The sequence below is a fragment of the Mus caroli genome, unplaced genomic scaffold, assembly GCF_978045245.1.
Source record: "Mus caroli unplaced genomic scaffold, Mus_caroli_1 scaffold_9, whole genome shotgun sequence".
Taxonomy (NCBI): Eukaryota; Metazoa; Chordata; class Mammalia; order Rodentia; family Muridae; genus Mus; species Mus caroli.
This window is the reverse complement of record NW_028227264.1, coordinates 85,418,957-85,433,498: the sequence shown is the minus strand read 5'-3', so window position 1 is coordinate 85,433,498 and position 14,542 is coordinate 85,418,957. Positions and strand designations below refer to the sequence as shown.

The following is a 14,542-nucleotide window of genomic DNA, read 5'->3' as shown; positions in this document are numbered from 1 at the left end:
AAATGAAATGAGGAAAAAATTTAATCAACTTCAAATCTAATAACTGAGGGAAAAGCTGGCCAAGCCTTCTCTACAAGTTATTAACTAGCCTTGAAGTTAATGAAAACTCTAGCCCAGTAGTCCTCAGCCTGTAGGTCATGACCCCTTAGGGAGCTGAACAACCCTTTCACAGGGGTCCCCTAAGACCATCATCAGAAAACACAAATATATTATGATTCACAACTGTAGCACAATGACAGTTATGAAGTAGCAACAAAAATAATTTTATGGTGGTGGGGTCACCAGAACATGAGGATTGAGGATTAGGAAGGCTGAGAACCACTGTTCTAGCCCCATACAACTTTTACACAAAACAGCTGACTAAGGAGCTGTGATCCACTATTCGAAATGAACCAGACCAAAGGCATTTAAATGCACAGAGGAGGGGGCATTTGCTCCCCTTGTATGATTTTATACTATAGCCCGCCTTTTCTTGTCAGTTGTTCCATGTATGTTGATCACAATGTCTTTTTTTTTAGTTACTTGTCTGTAAGATAAAGTTTTCCTGGGAACACAGACTAACTTGAGACTAACTTACAGCAACCTTCCTGCCTCAGCCTCCCACATGCTGGGAATACAGGCATACACCATTCCTGGTTTATGCAAGGCTGGAGATGGAACCCAGGCTCCATATATGCTAGGCAACCACTCTACTATCTGAGCCACATCTCCAGCCCTGTCTTTTCTTTCCAACTATGATTTTCTTTTTGTATCACACTTGTTACCTACTGTCACAAAGTAACACCTTAAGTTTGGGATGTAAGGACAAAAAGCAAGGATCAAGGTCACCACCCAATTTTAAGACTACATGACTGACTCCATGATATTCTACTAAAAGGGGGCCTATCTGACAGATTTCCATAGCCAAAGTAGTACGTTAACTAACAGTATATGCACATTTTCATTACAATGTTTTTGACATGAAACACACAGAAAGTATGTTCAGCACAGTAAGTACCTACTTGAGACCACACACTCTTATTTCTACTATAGTTGTGTTGCTCTCTGCCTGTTTTATAAACGGATCCATCAAGTCAATTTCATGACCCACCCTACAGTTGAAAACACCAGCTTCAAAGATACCAGACGTCAGTACTAGCAAAGAAAAGCTCACAGCCAGGCTCTTCTGGCCTTGATCTGGAAATCGTGGTACACAAGGTCTAGCATCTCATCACTGCTGTAGTGACCACCAGTCACCACTGTGACCACCACAAGCAGCACACTGAGGGTGACACTAGTCCCAAGGCAGTGGGTAGCAGTGCAGTTCATTTAAGTCAGAGACAGAAAATGCTCGCTGGTCTTCTATTTTATATCCTGACATAATAGTTTATTGCAACTAAAGGGTTGTATTGCAGAAAATATGACCAAAAAAAAAGTACACAGATGGTGTTTGTGGCACAGGCCAGCATCAGAAAACCTAGAGCTTCTTTACTCAAAAGCTACTCCTTAGCAAGCTGCAGACTGGGGGACAGGGACATCCTTGTGGAGGAGGGGTGAGAGGAGATTATTATGGGATGTGGAACAGTCAGAGGGTGGACTGGGAGGGAGATAAAATCTGAAGTGTAAAAAGAAAAGATTAAATAAAAATTAAAAAAAAAAGAAAAACAAAACAAGCTGCAGACCAAAACAGTAAAGGAAAAAAAACATACAAAAGTATACTTAAAATTTTAGCCAGCTGAGTAACACCATGGCAACCATGACAAAGAGCCTTTTTTTCTCCCATCAACATGTCATTATGTCAATCACCTCGAAAATCCCGCAGATACAAACACCTCCACAGCAGTGGGTCATTTGAGGCAATGAGGAGGTCATGACAGACTGCAGACAGGGCCAGGACAGAATGAACGTCCAAAAGTCGGAAGATGCGTAGTTTCAGCTCCAGTGGAAGGACAACCAGCCCAAACACATCTGGAAGGTTCAGTACTAGAGGGAAAAGGAGCACCAGGAGTTACTGAGTAAGGAAGAACAGCACCAAAAGCTGTCACCACTGCTCTCTGAAAGGTGACAGGGCTGGACCATGGCTGTCTCTGTGACTGTACTTTCACCCACTACCATCACGCTTCACTTAACTCACTCTGGGCAACACACTGGACTTCAGCACGGACTCTTCTGAGAACCGGCACGTGGCTGGGCTCTGACACGGAAGCTCCTTATGCAGGTCACTCCGCCAAAGCAAACCCACATGCACACGCACATGACTAGAAATAAGTGCCTCACTATGACACACAGGGGAGAAAGCTGACTTATAAAAGGTCTTCTGAAAAATATGAAGCTTGCTGAATAACAATCTCACCATATAAGATAACCATAATAAAATCTAGTTCAAAGTTACTAATATTTAACATCACCAATGTAAAGATATCTAGTGCCCAATAAACGTTGCTTCCAAGCACTGAAGGCAGTAAAGCTGGAGAGAAGGCGCAGCCGTCAGGAGCACCACTGCTGCTCTTGCAGAGCATGCAGGCTTGTTTCCCTGCACCACATGTGCATCACCACCATCTGCAACTCCACCTGGCCTCTCCTGATCTCTGCCAGTGCTGCAAGCACACAGGGAACACACATATCTACAAGCAAATTACTCATACACATAATTGTGTGGGTTTTTCTTTCAATTTTTAAGATGCTTTAAAAAAAAAAAAAAAGATCCAGTTATGACTTAATAGATAAAGGTGCCTGCCATTCAGGCTGACCTGAGCTCAATTCTCTGGGATCATATAATGCAAAAAAGAACCAATTCTTACAAGTTGTCCTCTGACCTCCATACAAGTGTCCTGCATAGTGACCCAAATGCATATGTGAACACATGTTCACATACATGTATACATTCACACACTCACTCACACACAAATAAATATAATAAAAAACTTTAAGGAAGAACACTCATTTTACATGCTATATATATATATATATATACTTTTATTTACTGATCTGGCCTATTATGGGCCAGAAAGTGAGATACAAAACTGATTAAGACACATTCTTTACCTTCAAGTCACAACCTTACACTGAAAAGAAACCATGTCAGCCACTAAGGTACAGTGCAAACACTGCCATGGAAACAGGTGTGGCAGGGAAGCTGAGCCAGGAGGATCACAATGCAAGGCAAAGCCTGGGAATACATAGTGCAGGGACTTAAAAGCAGATTTTCAGTAGAAGGGAGAAAGACAAGTCAGATCTCTGCGTTAATGGGAACACTGCGCTCTGGCCACTCTTTCAGTCACTCAACAGTAACAGTTTACCCTATCTCCTCACCTTGCCGTGTGAAAGCCAGAAGAGGGTACACCAGCTGGTCTTTGAAGAGACGAGAGAGCTTCTTAAGATCTTTGTACACTTTGGCTGCGCTTTCCCCTAGAGTGTTTTTACAAAGTAGAAGTCAAAACCAAATAGAAAAACCTGGAGTGGCATCTGTCTTCCAATTCTGCCAAACAAAATCCAAGTGTTAAATATTCATGAGTAGCTCCTACACAGGATGGGAAACTGAAATCCTTAAAAGAGGAGGCGCAGTGCATGACTGACAAAAGTCAGTCTCAGGTGCAAAAATTAATGTCCCACTAAGAAGAAATAAACTCAAATACAGCTGAGAAGCTTCAGAGAAAAGGGCATCTGTACACACTACCAAGATTTACCAACTAGCTAACAGTCCGTTCTGGGCACTATTAGTGTAGAAATGCAGCATGAAGCCCAAGAAAGGGACAGCACCTATTACACAACAAACATGTATCAAAGCAGTGCCAGGCAGCTCTCCGGGTCTCTCACGTCAGCAGTTTCCTCCAAGAGAAACTGTACCACTTCACCCTTTCTAAAAACCTGGTAGAGTCTATCCTCAGTCCCAGGAGTGATGGGGCCAGAAGGATACAAACCGAACTGTGCCTGATCCAAAATACTCATGTTTAAAGTATCCACAATCACAGAATAGCCATCTGTGCTGGTTTAATGCCAACTTAACGTAAGCCACAGTAAGTTTAGAAAAGGGAACCCCGACTGAGAAAATGCCCCCATCAGACTGGCCTGTGGTGTATTTTCTTGATTGACATGGGGCCCAGCTCACTATGGGTAGTGTCACCCCTGGGGCTGAAACTATGGGACAAGCAAGAAAGCAGCATTCCTCTCTGGGCTCTGCATCAGTTCTTGCCTCCAGGTTACAGCCTTGAGTTCCTACCCTCACTTCCCTGGATGATGGATTACAAGCTATAAAATGAAATGAACAGTGAATGAAGTCTGTCTCCACCAGAGCCCAACTATTCTACCACAGAAGACCCTGATTACTCCAACATAGCCGAAGGATGAGAAAACGACCTTAAAACCAAATATACAGAGGTCCTTTAAGACAAAATGAATAAATCCTTTAAACAAATTCAAGAGAAAGCAAACAAACAACTGGAGGAAATAAATAATTTCCCCGAGGAAATCTAAGACAACGCAGACAGTGGAAGGAAAGGAGTAAAACTGCTCAAGACTAGAAAGAAGAATTAGAAGCAATAAAGAATATCAAATGAGTGCTCACTTCGGCAGCACATATACTAAAATTGGAATGATACAGAGAAGATTAGCATGGCCCCTGCGCAAGGATGACACCATTGCATACACTAGCAAGATTTTGCTGAAAGGACCCAGATATAGCTGTCTCTTGTGAGACTATGCCGGGGCCTAGCAAACACAGAAGTGGATGCTCACAGTCAGCTATTGGATGGATCACAGGGCCCCCAATGGAGGAGCTAGAGAAAGTATCCAAGGAGCTTAAGGGGTCTGCAACCCTATAGGTGGAACAACAATATGAACTAACCAGTACCCCCCAACCCCCCCGGAGCTCGTGTCTCTAGCTGCATATGAATCAGAAGATGACCTAGTCGGTCATCAATGGGAAGAGAGGCCTATTGGTCGTGCAGACTTTATGTGCCACAGTATAGGGGAACGCCAGGGCCAAGAGGTGGGAGTGGGTGGGGGACTTTTGGGATAGCATTGGAAGTATAAATGAAATAAATACCTAATAAAAAAAATAAGATTTAGTCCTAGGTGTCACAGGTATGTGACTATTCAAGGAGATGCAAAGGGGCATGGTGGGAAGCCACGGTGACTGCTGCACTTGTGCTTTGCAGATGGATCTGGAGTAGATCTCCATCTTCCTATTTCTGAAGCACAACTGCCCACAATTGTCTTTCCCAGGTGTTGCTATTGGTTCTGATACTTGGCTGCTAATCCACTTTGATGTCTAGAAAGGCACTCTTGACTTGTGTTCCCTTTCTACTGATGTTCTCACCTCTGTAGGGTTAGTGCTATAAACTTTATACCTCCTTTGGGGCTCTGGATTCCTCTTCCTGTCCTGGACCTCCTTATTTACTAATGTCTCATATAAGTCAGCAGAAGCCAAAGGAAAAAGATACAACCCTAAATAAATTTTAAAAAGAATATATATTCTCCTAAAAAAGAGAATATTTGTCTTAAGTTATAATTTTTTGCTAGAAATTAAACAGAATTCTTGATTGAAATCAATTTTGAGTTTCTTCTTCTAAATAAATATAACTAATGAAACCCAGTTAAATAAATCAGAGAAAGTTTAAAATATTAAAGCGTTACCCATGTGACCTGTTTGATAGTGATCAAGCAGCAGAACATAAGAAATGTAAATTTTATAGAAATCTGAACAGGAAATGCTCCACAGTTTTGTCTGTTGTGCTGCACTTTTTATCATCTGCAGAAGAATGTCTACAAGGAAGGAGCCCAAGTTCTAAGCATGTGCCTCTGTAGAGGTTGAAAACTGAAAACAAACAAACAAACAAACAAACGAATTCATCATAAGATTCCTATATACCTAAAAAAAGTTATGGATTCCTTTGGAGGACTTTTTTCTTTTATCCTCAATTGTTGGTCTGCAATTACTTCTGTTAATAGCAGCAACTGAGTAGACATGTTCAAAACAAACAAATAAAACAAAACAAAAACAAAACAAAATCCTTGGACTTGAACACTTCATGTATGTGTGACTGATTAAAATCTCCAACCTTAAAAAAAAAATCAAATGAGAGAATTCTGGAAATGAAAAATTTAGGAATGCTAATAGGAACTGAAGATGCAAGCATAACCAACAGAATATGAGACAGAAGAGAGAATCCAAGGATACATGGCTCAAAGAAAATGTTAAAAAACATTCCTAAGACAAAACATCCCAGAAATCTGGAACACTATGAAAAGACCAAACCTAACAATAACAGGAATAGAGGAAGGAGAAGAATCCCAGATCTACAGTGCAGAAAATATTTTCAATAAAATTGTAGAATTCAAAGAAGGAAATGTCTATAAAAGTAGGAGCATACAGAGCACCAAGTGGATTAGGCCAGAAAATAAAGTCCCCTTGCCACATAATAATGAAAACATTAAGCATACAGATCAAAGAAAGAATATTAAAAGTTACAAGGAAAAAAGACCAAGTAACATATAGAGGCAGGCCTATTAGAATTATGACTGACTTCTCAATGGAGATTCTAAAAGTCAGGAGGTCCTGAATAAATGTGCCTAAAAGACCAGAGATGCCAGCTCAGACTACTATACCCTGCTAAACTTTCAACCACCAGAGATGGAGGAAATAAGATACTCAATGATACAGCCAAATTTAAACAATATCTATATACAAATCCAACCTACAACAGGTGCTAGAAGGAAAACTTCCCCTCCTGAAAAGGTTAACTACACCCATGAAAACAAGAAGAAAAAAAAAAATCTCACACCAGCAAAATTTTAAAAAAAAAGCAAGTGTACATGCACGCACACATACACACACACACACACACACAAATATAACCACCACCAACAACAAAACAACAAAAGAAAAGAAATCAGTGATCATTGGTCATTGATCTCTCTCAATATCAATGGTCTCAATTTCTTCAATAAAAGACACAGACTAACAGAATGGATGTGAAAACAAGATCTCTGATCCTACTGCATCCAAGAAATAATACTTCAACATCAAGGAAAGATATTACCTCAGGTTAAGGGTTGGAAAATAATATACTAAATGGACCTAAGAAACAAGCCATTTTAATATCTAACAAAATACACTTCAAACCAAAAATAATCAAAAGAGATGGGGAAGGACACTATATACTCATCACAAAAGAAAAAAAAAAAATCCACCAAAATGACATTTCAGTTCTTAACATCTATGCCCAAACACAAAGGTAGCCAAGATTGTGAAAAGAAACACTACTACAGCTTAAATCATATATTGACCCTTACACACTAATAAGGAGTGACTTCAATAACCACACTTAAACCTGGACAATTTATCTAGACAAAAACCAAACAAAAATGTTGGAGTTAACAAATGTTATAAACCAAATAGATCTAACAGTTACAGACATTTCACCCAAACCCAAAAATTATACCTTCTTCTCAGCACCTCATGGAACTTTCTGCAAAATTTACCTCATACACAAAGCAAGTCTCAATAGACACAAGAAAACTGAAATAACTCCCTGCCATGAATCAGACCACCACGAGTTAATGATAACAACAACAGAAACAACATAAAGCTTACAAACTTGTGGACAACTCTCTACTGAATGAAAAATGGGTCAAGACAGAATGAAAAAAGAAAGTAAACACTTTCTAGAATTCATTTAAAAAAAAAAGTTGGATATCTCATATTAACAATTTAACAGCTCACCTAAAAAATCTAGTAAAAGCAAACACCCAAAGGGTTCTTTAAGAAAATCAGCAAAACAGACAAACCCTTATCCAAATAACTAAATGAGACAGAATAGCCAAGGTAATAAAATGAGAAACAAGAAGGAGAACATAATAGATACTGAGGAATTCCAAAGAATTATAAGGACATACTTTAAAAAGCTGTGTTCCATCAAGTTGGAAAATCTAAAAGAAATGGACAATTTTCTCCACAGGTACCACTTACCAAAGGTAAGTCAAGATCAGATAAATAATAAACCCCTAGTGAAATAAAAGAAGTCATTAAAAGTCTTCCAATCAAAAAGACCAACTTGCCAGTCAGTGGTGGCACACGCCTTTAATCCCAGCACTTGGGAGGCAGAGGCAGGCGGATTTCTGAGTTCGAGGCCAGCCTGGTTTACAGAGTGAGTTCCAGGACAGCCATGGATACACAGAGAAACCCTGTCTCAAAAAAAAAAACCAAAACACCAAAAAAAAAAAAACAAAAAAAAAACAAAAGGACCACTCCACATTAGACAGGGGACTAATAACCAAGATATATAAAGAACCCAAGAAACTAGATATCACAAAACCAAGTAATCTAATTTTAAAATGGGGCGCAGGCAATCAGGCATTTTGACACATACCTTTAATTCTAGCACTCAGGAGGCAGAAGCAGATGGATCTTGGAGTTCAAAGTCAGCCTGGTCTAAAAAGTGAATTCTAGGATAGCCAGGACTACATACATACATACATACATACATACATACATACATACATACATACATATTGGGGTACAGATCTAAATCAAGGATTGTTATTAAAGAAATCTCAAATGGCTGAGAAACACTTAAAGAAATGTTCAACATTCTTAGCCATCAGGGAAATGCAAGTCAAACCTACTTTGAGAATCTATCTTAGACCTGTCAAAATGGCTAAGATCAGTAACACTAGTGACAGCTCACTAGTGTGGAGCAAGGAGAGCACTCCTCCATTGCTGGTGGGAGCACAAACTTACCTAGCCACTACAGAAATCAATATGGCAGTTCCTCAGAGAACTATCTGCCTCAAGATCCAGCTACACCTCTCTTGGACATCTACCCAGAGGATGTTCCATCCTACAACAAAGACACTGTTCAACTATGTTCATTGTAGCTTTATTCATAAGAGCCAGAAACTAGAAATAACCTAGATGCTCATCTTCAAAAAAAACAGATAAAAAAAATGTGGTAAGTGCTCACTTCAGCAGCACATATACTAAAATTGGAACACTACAGAGATTAACACGGCCCCTATGCAAGTTTGACAGGCAAATCTGTGAAGCATTCTGTATTTTTGAAAATTGGGAATAGTTCTAACTCAAAACTCAGCTATACCACTCCTGTGAGTAAATCCAAAAGATGCCCCACCATGCCACAAGGACACTTGCTCAACTATGTTCATAGCAGCTTTATTCGTAAAAGTCAGAAACTGGAAACCTAGATGTCCCTCAGCCATGGAATAAATAAACATTTACACAATGGAGTATTACTGAACTATTAATAAGCAATGTCATCATGGAATTTGTAGGCAAATGGATGGAACTACAAAAGATCATCCTGAGTGAGGTAGCCCAGACCTAGAAAGACATCATGATATGTACTTGCTAATAAGTAGATATTAGCCATAAAGTACAGGATAACCATGTTACAATCTAGACACAAAGTAGTTAAGTAACAAGGAGGGCCCAAGGAAGGATGCTCGAATCTCACTGAGAAGGGGAATAAAATAGATATGGAGGTGGACAGAGGGAGGGATCTGGGTGGGAGAAGAGATGAGGAGGAAAGAGGTTCAAGTGTGGGGAGGATGGAGAGAGAGAGAACTGGAACTGCTGTTGGGGGCATCTCTGGGGTGAGCTGTTTCTAGCTGTTCCTCAGACAATGGAAACTCCCAGGAATCTATGAGGGTGCCCCCTAGCTAAGTCTACTAGCAACTGTGGATAAGGAACCTGAAAAGGCCACTCCTGTAACAGGCAAAAGGTCCAACTGAGGGACTTGGACACCAACCCAGCTACAAAACCTTTGACCTACAATTTGCCCTGCCTATAGTAAGTGCAGGGGTAAAGATGGAGCAGAAACTGAGGGAAAGAATAACCAATGACTGGCCCAGCCTGAGACCCATACCAAGAGAATGAGTTCACCCCTGACACTGTTCATGATACTCTGCTGTACTTGCAGACAGGAGCCTAACATGGCAGCCCTCTGAGAGGCTCCACTCAGCAGCTGATGGAAACAGATGCAGAGACCCACAGCCAAACAGTAGGTGGAGCTTGGGGAATCTTGTGGAAGAGGGGAAGGATTAAAGGAGCCAAAGAAGTCAAGGTCACCACAACTAACCCTACAAAACCAACTAACCTAGACCCATAGGGGCTCACAGAGACTGAGTCACTAACCACAGAGCATGTATAGAACAGACCTATGACCCCTACACATATGTAACAGATATGTAGCTTGGTCTTCATTTGGGACCCAGGGCTGTCTCTGATTCTGCTGCCTGCCTTTGGATCCCTTTTCCTTAGCTGGATTGCACTTATCTGCCTCAATAGGAGAAGATGCACCTAGTCCTACTGTAACGTTATATGCCAAGGCAGACTGGTAACCATGGGAGGCCTCCCCTCCTCTTTAGAGAAAGGGAGGAGAGGATGGGAAGTAAGGGGAGAGGGGGGACTGGAAGTGGAGGAGGGAGGGGAAGCTGCAACTAGGATGTAAAATAAATAAATTAATGGGGGAAAAAAGAAAATGCCATACCTTTACACATGAGTATTATTCAGCTGTTAAAAAAATGACATGAAATTTACAGGCAAATGGGTAGAACTAGAAAAAAATCATCCTGAGAGAGGTAATCCAGACCCAGAAAAACAATTGTGGTATGTATTTATATATAAATGGATATTAGCCATAAGTAAATGATAACCAAGCTATGATCAATAGACCCAGAGAGGTTAGGTACAGAGGAAGGGTCTAGGGGAGACACATGAAACTCCCGGGAAGGGGAAACTGGAGGCAGGCAGGGGACAGGAACAGGAGGATCTGGAGGGTACAGGGAGGGGAGATTGGGTAGAGGGAGAGAATACAGGACGAGAGATAGAACTGAGGAGCATCTGAGGGATGACATGAAAACTAGTGCATTGGAAACTTCTTATATGAAGATGTGAAGATGGTCCTAATAGAGTTCCCCTAATAACTGAGATAGGGAGTCTCAAAGTCTCATTACCAAACAAGGCTTCCAGTATCGAGACTGGGTTGCATTCAGTTGAGTTGTTAGCCAGGGTACTCCATAAAAACTCCCAAACAATCCAGAGTGTTCCTAAGACAATGATGGCTCTTTCTGAAAACAGACAGTGGGACTTCACTGCCAAGGACACCTCACACCTCACTGACCATGTAGAAACCGAGCTGTGCCTGCATGGAACCTTCACCTCTACCTTCCAGTGTTTATGGTATAGGAAGGAACTCTGCAGGCTGCCAAAAGAGAAGCAGAAACACCAGCCTGGCCACAAAACCTCTGCCCTATAATTCGTCCTGCTTACAAAATATGCTAGCGCAATGGTGGCATAGAACTTGTGTCTGATTTGACTTAAGGTCGACTCAAGGAGACAGAGCCAATACCTGACATTGTAACCAAGAACTCGAGACTAGAGAGCCCAGAGACCTAGAGTAAAACCAAATACTAGTAACCTTAAAAGTGAAAAAGAGTGTCAATAAAATCACTCCTAATGGTGTTTTGTTATACCAGAGAGGCTTCTTCCAGCAGCCGACGGGAACCGATAGAGACCCACAGGCAGACATGAGACAGAGAAAGCTAAATGAGATGTTACCATCAAATCCCTCCCCTCAGAGCTCAAGGCTGTTATCTCTTAGAAAGGGAGTAGACAGGAGGTAAGGTGGGGAACTTGGAAGAGTAGAGGAAAGGGAAACTAAAATCAAGATTATTATATGAGAAAAAATAGTTTCAATTTAAAAAAAAATCAGGGATAGCATTTGAAATGTAAATGAAGAAAATACCTAATATAAATAAATAAATAAATCATTTTGGGGACCTGGGGCAGAGGGATCAGGTGTAAGAGGGGGAGAGACGAAAATCGTCAGCAGGCAAAGAGGGCATCTCTAGGACATGCCAGAGATCTGGGATAGGGGAGGCTCCAGACAGTCTATGGGCGTGACACTAGCTAAGACTTCTAGCAGTGGGGGGATATGGATCCTGAAGTAGCCACCTCCTACAGCCAGGCAGGACTCCCAGTGGAGGGATAAGGACACCAATCCACTCACAAAACCTTCAACCCAAAATGTGTCCTGCCTACAAGCTGCATAGGGACAAAGACAAAGCAGAGGCAGAGGGAAAGGACAACCAATGGCTGATCCCAACTGAGACTGGCAAGAACCAATCTCTCTGACACTACGAATGATACTGTCCTGTTTACAGGGTCCTGGCATGGCTGTCCTCTGAAAGGCACTACTCAGCAGCTGCTGGAAATAGATGCAGAGACCCACGGCCAAACATTAGATGGAGCTTATGGAAGAGTTAGGATAAGGACTGAGGGACCTGAGGAGGATAGGGGCTCAGCAGGAAGACCAACAGAGTCAATTAACCTGGACCCTAGGGGGCTAACAAGAGACAGAACCACCAACCAAAGAGTGAGCATGGGCTGGACCTAGCCCCCCACCCCGTATGTAGCAAATGTGCAGCTTAGTCTTCATTAGGGTCCCTGAATCTGTTGCCTGCCTGGGGACCCCATTCCCTTAACTGGGCCACCTAGTCTTGCAGTGACTTGATGTCCCAGGGTGGGGTGATATCTGGGGGAGAGAAGGGGAGCCTCACCTTTCTCAGAGGAGAAGGGGGGTGAGTGTTAGGAGGAGCTGTGGGAAGGGGGATTGGGAAAAGGATGGGCTGATACTGGGATGTAAAGTAAATAAATCATGAAAAAATCAATTTGGTTCAAAGTGTTTTTTCAAATGTGAAAATCAATTTTCTTTAAATTTTTTTCTCTCAATAATGTTGTTCCTTTGTAAGGGAGGGAATTTTTACTTCTCTTACATTGTTGAAGCATGGTGGTATGTTTCATGTGTATATGGTGTCTGATTCGTGTCTAAGAATGATAGACACAACATAGTGTGTAGAGAAAAGTCACTTTCATAGAATTGCTCTTCAGATCTTCAATACATTTTTTTCTTTAAATTCCGTAACAAACAAATAAACAAGCAAAATCAAGCCAGTGCTTGACTAGGAACTTGGAAGAGTAACATGAGCTTCTGGGGCTAACCTCTGAGCCACAATAAAACTGACTTGCCAGTGAACTCAATACAAAAGTACTGCAGAAAACTACTCCACTAAAGCCTGTAAACTTTTCCAGAGAAAGAACTTCCTCCCTCCCTTCCATTTCTTTGTTCCATATTTAATAAAGAACAAGAATCTAAGCTAGACCTCTACATAAGGTTGTTTTTAAAAGTCAAATGATATACTCTACTGATTCCCTCAACTACTCTACTGAAATGCTTTAGCCTTATCTACAACTATTTCCTTATCTTTAGTAATATGAGCATAAAACCTGCTTTAGAGTATGAAATATTTACTCATGGCAAGCTCCTTCCTAGTACAAAGATAAATACGGTTCTGAGGAACTTTTAAGTTCTCTGATCATGACAGAAAACATATTACAGATTTATGAGTCCAGCACACATTCTCAATAGGGGCAAGATCACCCTAACAGTGGCAAAAACTGGTTCCTGGGGAATACAAATCTGAACCCTCAAAAAAGGTCACAGTATTGACACAGGGAGTATATTTGTGGTACTGAAATTCCACAGGAAAGACTGACTGTATGGCAAAGAATAAGGGGGCTAGGAGTCCTTAAAGGAGCGGCAGTAAGGAAATAGTAGGCTCACTAAAGAGTGGTCCAGGGCCAAGATGTGGATGAGCGTCCAGCCGGAGAGCACTGTAAGGACACGCTGTGCTGGCCCTCTTCCCAACAGCTTCCTGGGGCCTCATCTCCCTCTAAATTCACAAGAATCTATCTTCAGAGGAGCAGGCTGCATCAAACCAGACTTAACTCAGATGCTACTATCAGCACCATCCCTCCCCTCTGCTCAACACTCCTCTTACTATTTACCACAAGGACTAAAAAGACTGTACACACCCAGAACAAAACAGAAAAGAAAAGATCACTCTTTCTTCTCTCCACCCATCACTCCTGTAGACCACATGGTCTTTCACAATTAAGGTTTAAACAAAAATAGTAAAAAGAGAAACCTGACTTTTTTACTTCTATTAATAATTTTATGGGATATAGACAAAGCCATACTAAGAACCCAAATTTTAAGGAAATTCTAACATTAAATAGTAGCATTTATATTTAAAATATTCAAGTAGTTTTTCCTCTATTAATATTCAATAAACAACTACATTGAATTACTTGTAAGAAACATAGATCTTCTCTGTTAAACACACGTAGAAAGATCTCCATAGATAAACACAAGAAACCAGGAGGGAGCATGAAACATCAGTGGGACAAATGATGCCCAAGCGTTAGTTCTTAACAGTATGAACATTAACTCAGTGCTCAGAGACCTCACGAACTGTAAAAACCAAATTCAAACTGTAATCAAATCCTCTGCTCCACCCCCCCCCATTTATGTTTGCAGAGGGGACTCCCGGGGCCTTGTACATGCTAGGCAAATGCTACATCACTGAGCCCTAAACACCTGAATTCTTGGAAGCAATACTGCTTTGGAATTCGCTTTAATGTACTTAGAAACAGTCAGGCTTCGTGTTTCAGTGAGCCTCTCAAAAGCTTCCTTCCAAAAGT

The 14,542-nt window shown here is 41.2% G+C and overlaps 1 protein-coding gene and 2 non-coding genes across 5 annotated transcripts in view; 2 read left to right on the top strand and 1 right to left on the bottom strand.

The window, feature by feature from the left end:
* Positions 1-14,542, bottom strand: part of Fbxo7 (F-box protein 7) — a 28,461-nt gene that overhangs the window by 1,944 nt on the left and 11,975 nt on the right. For all 3 annotated transcript variants that reach the window (XM_021173992.3, XM_029482725.2, XM_021173993.3), the window contains exons 6-7: positions 3,292-3,387; positions 1,786-1,962 (exon numbers count right to left, since the gene is read on the bottom strand). In XM_021173992.3, the coding sequence (XP_021029651.1) occupies positions 1,786-1,962; positions 3,292-3,387 (273 nt within the window). The remainder of the gene's footprint in view (positions 1-1,785; positions 1,963-3,291; positions 3,388-14,542) is intronic.
* LOC115032295 (U6 spliceosomal RNA) lies at positions 4,536-4,638 on the top strand. The gene has a single exon (XR_003837935.2). It is a non-coding gene; the product is annotated as a U6 spliceosomal RNA (small nuclear RNA).
* On the top strand, positions 8,935-9,038 carry LOC115032175 (U6 spliceosomal RNA). The gene has a single exon (XR_003837837.1). It is a non-coding gene; the product is annotated as a U6 spliceosomal RNA (small nuclear RNA).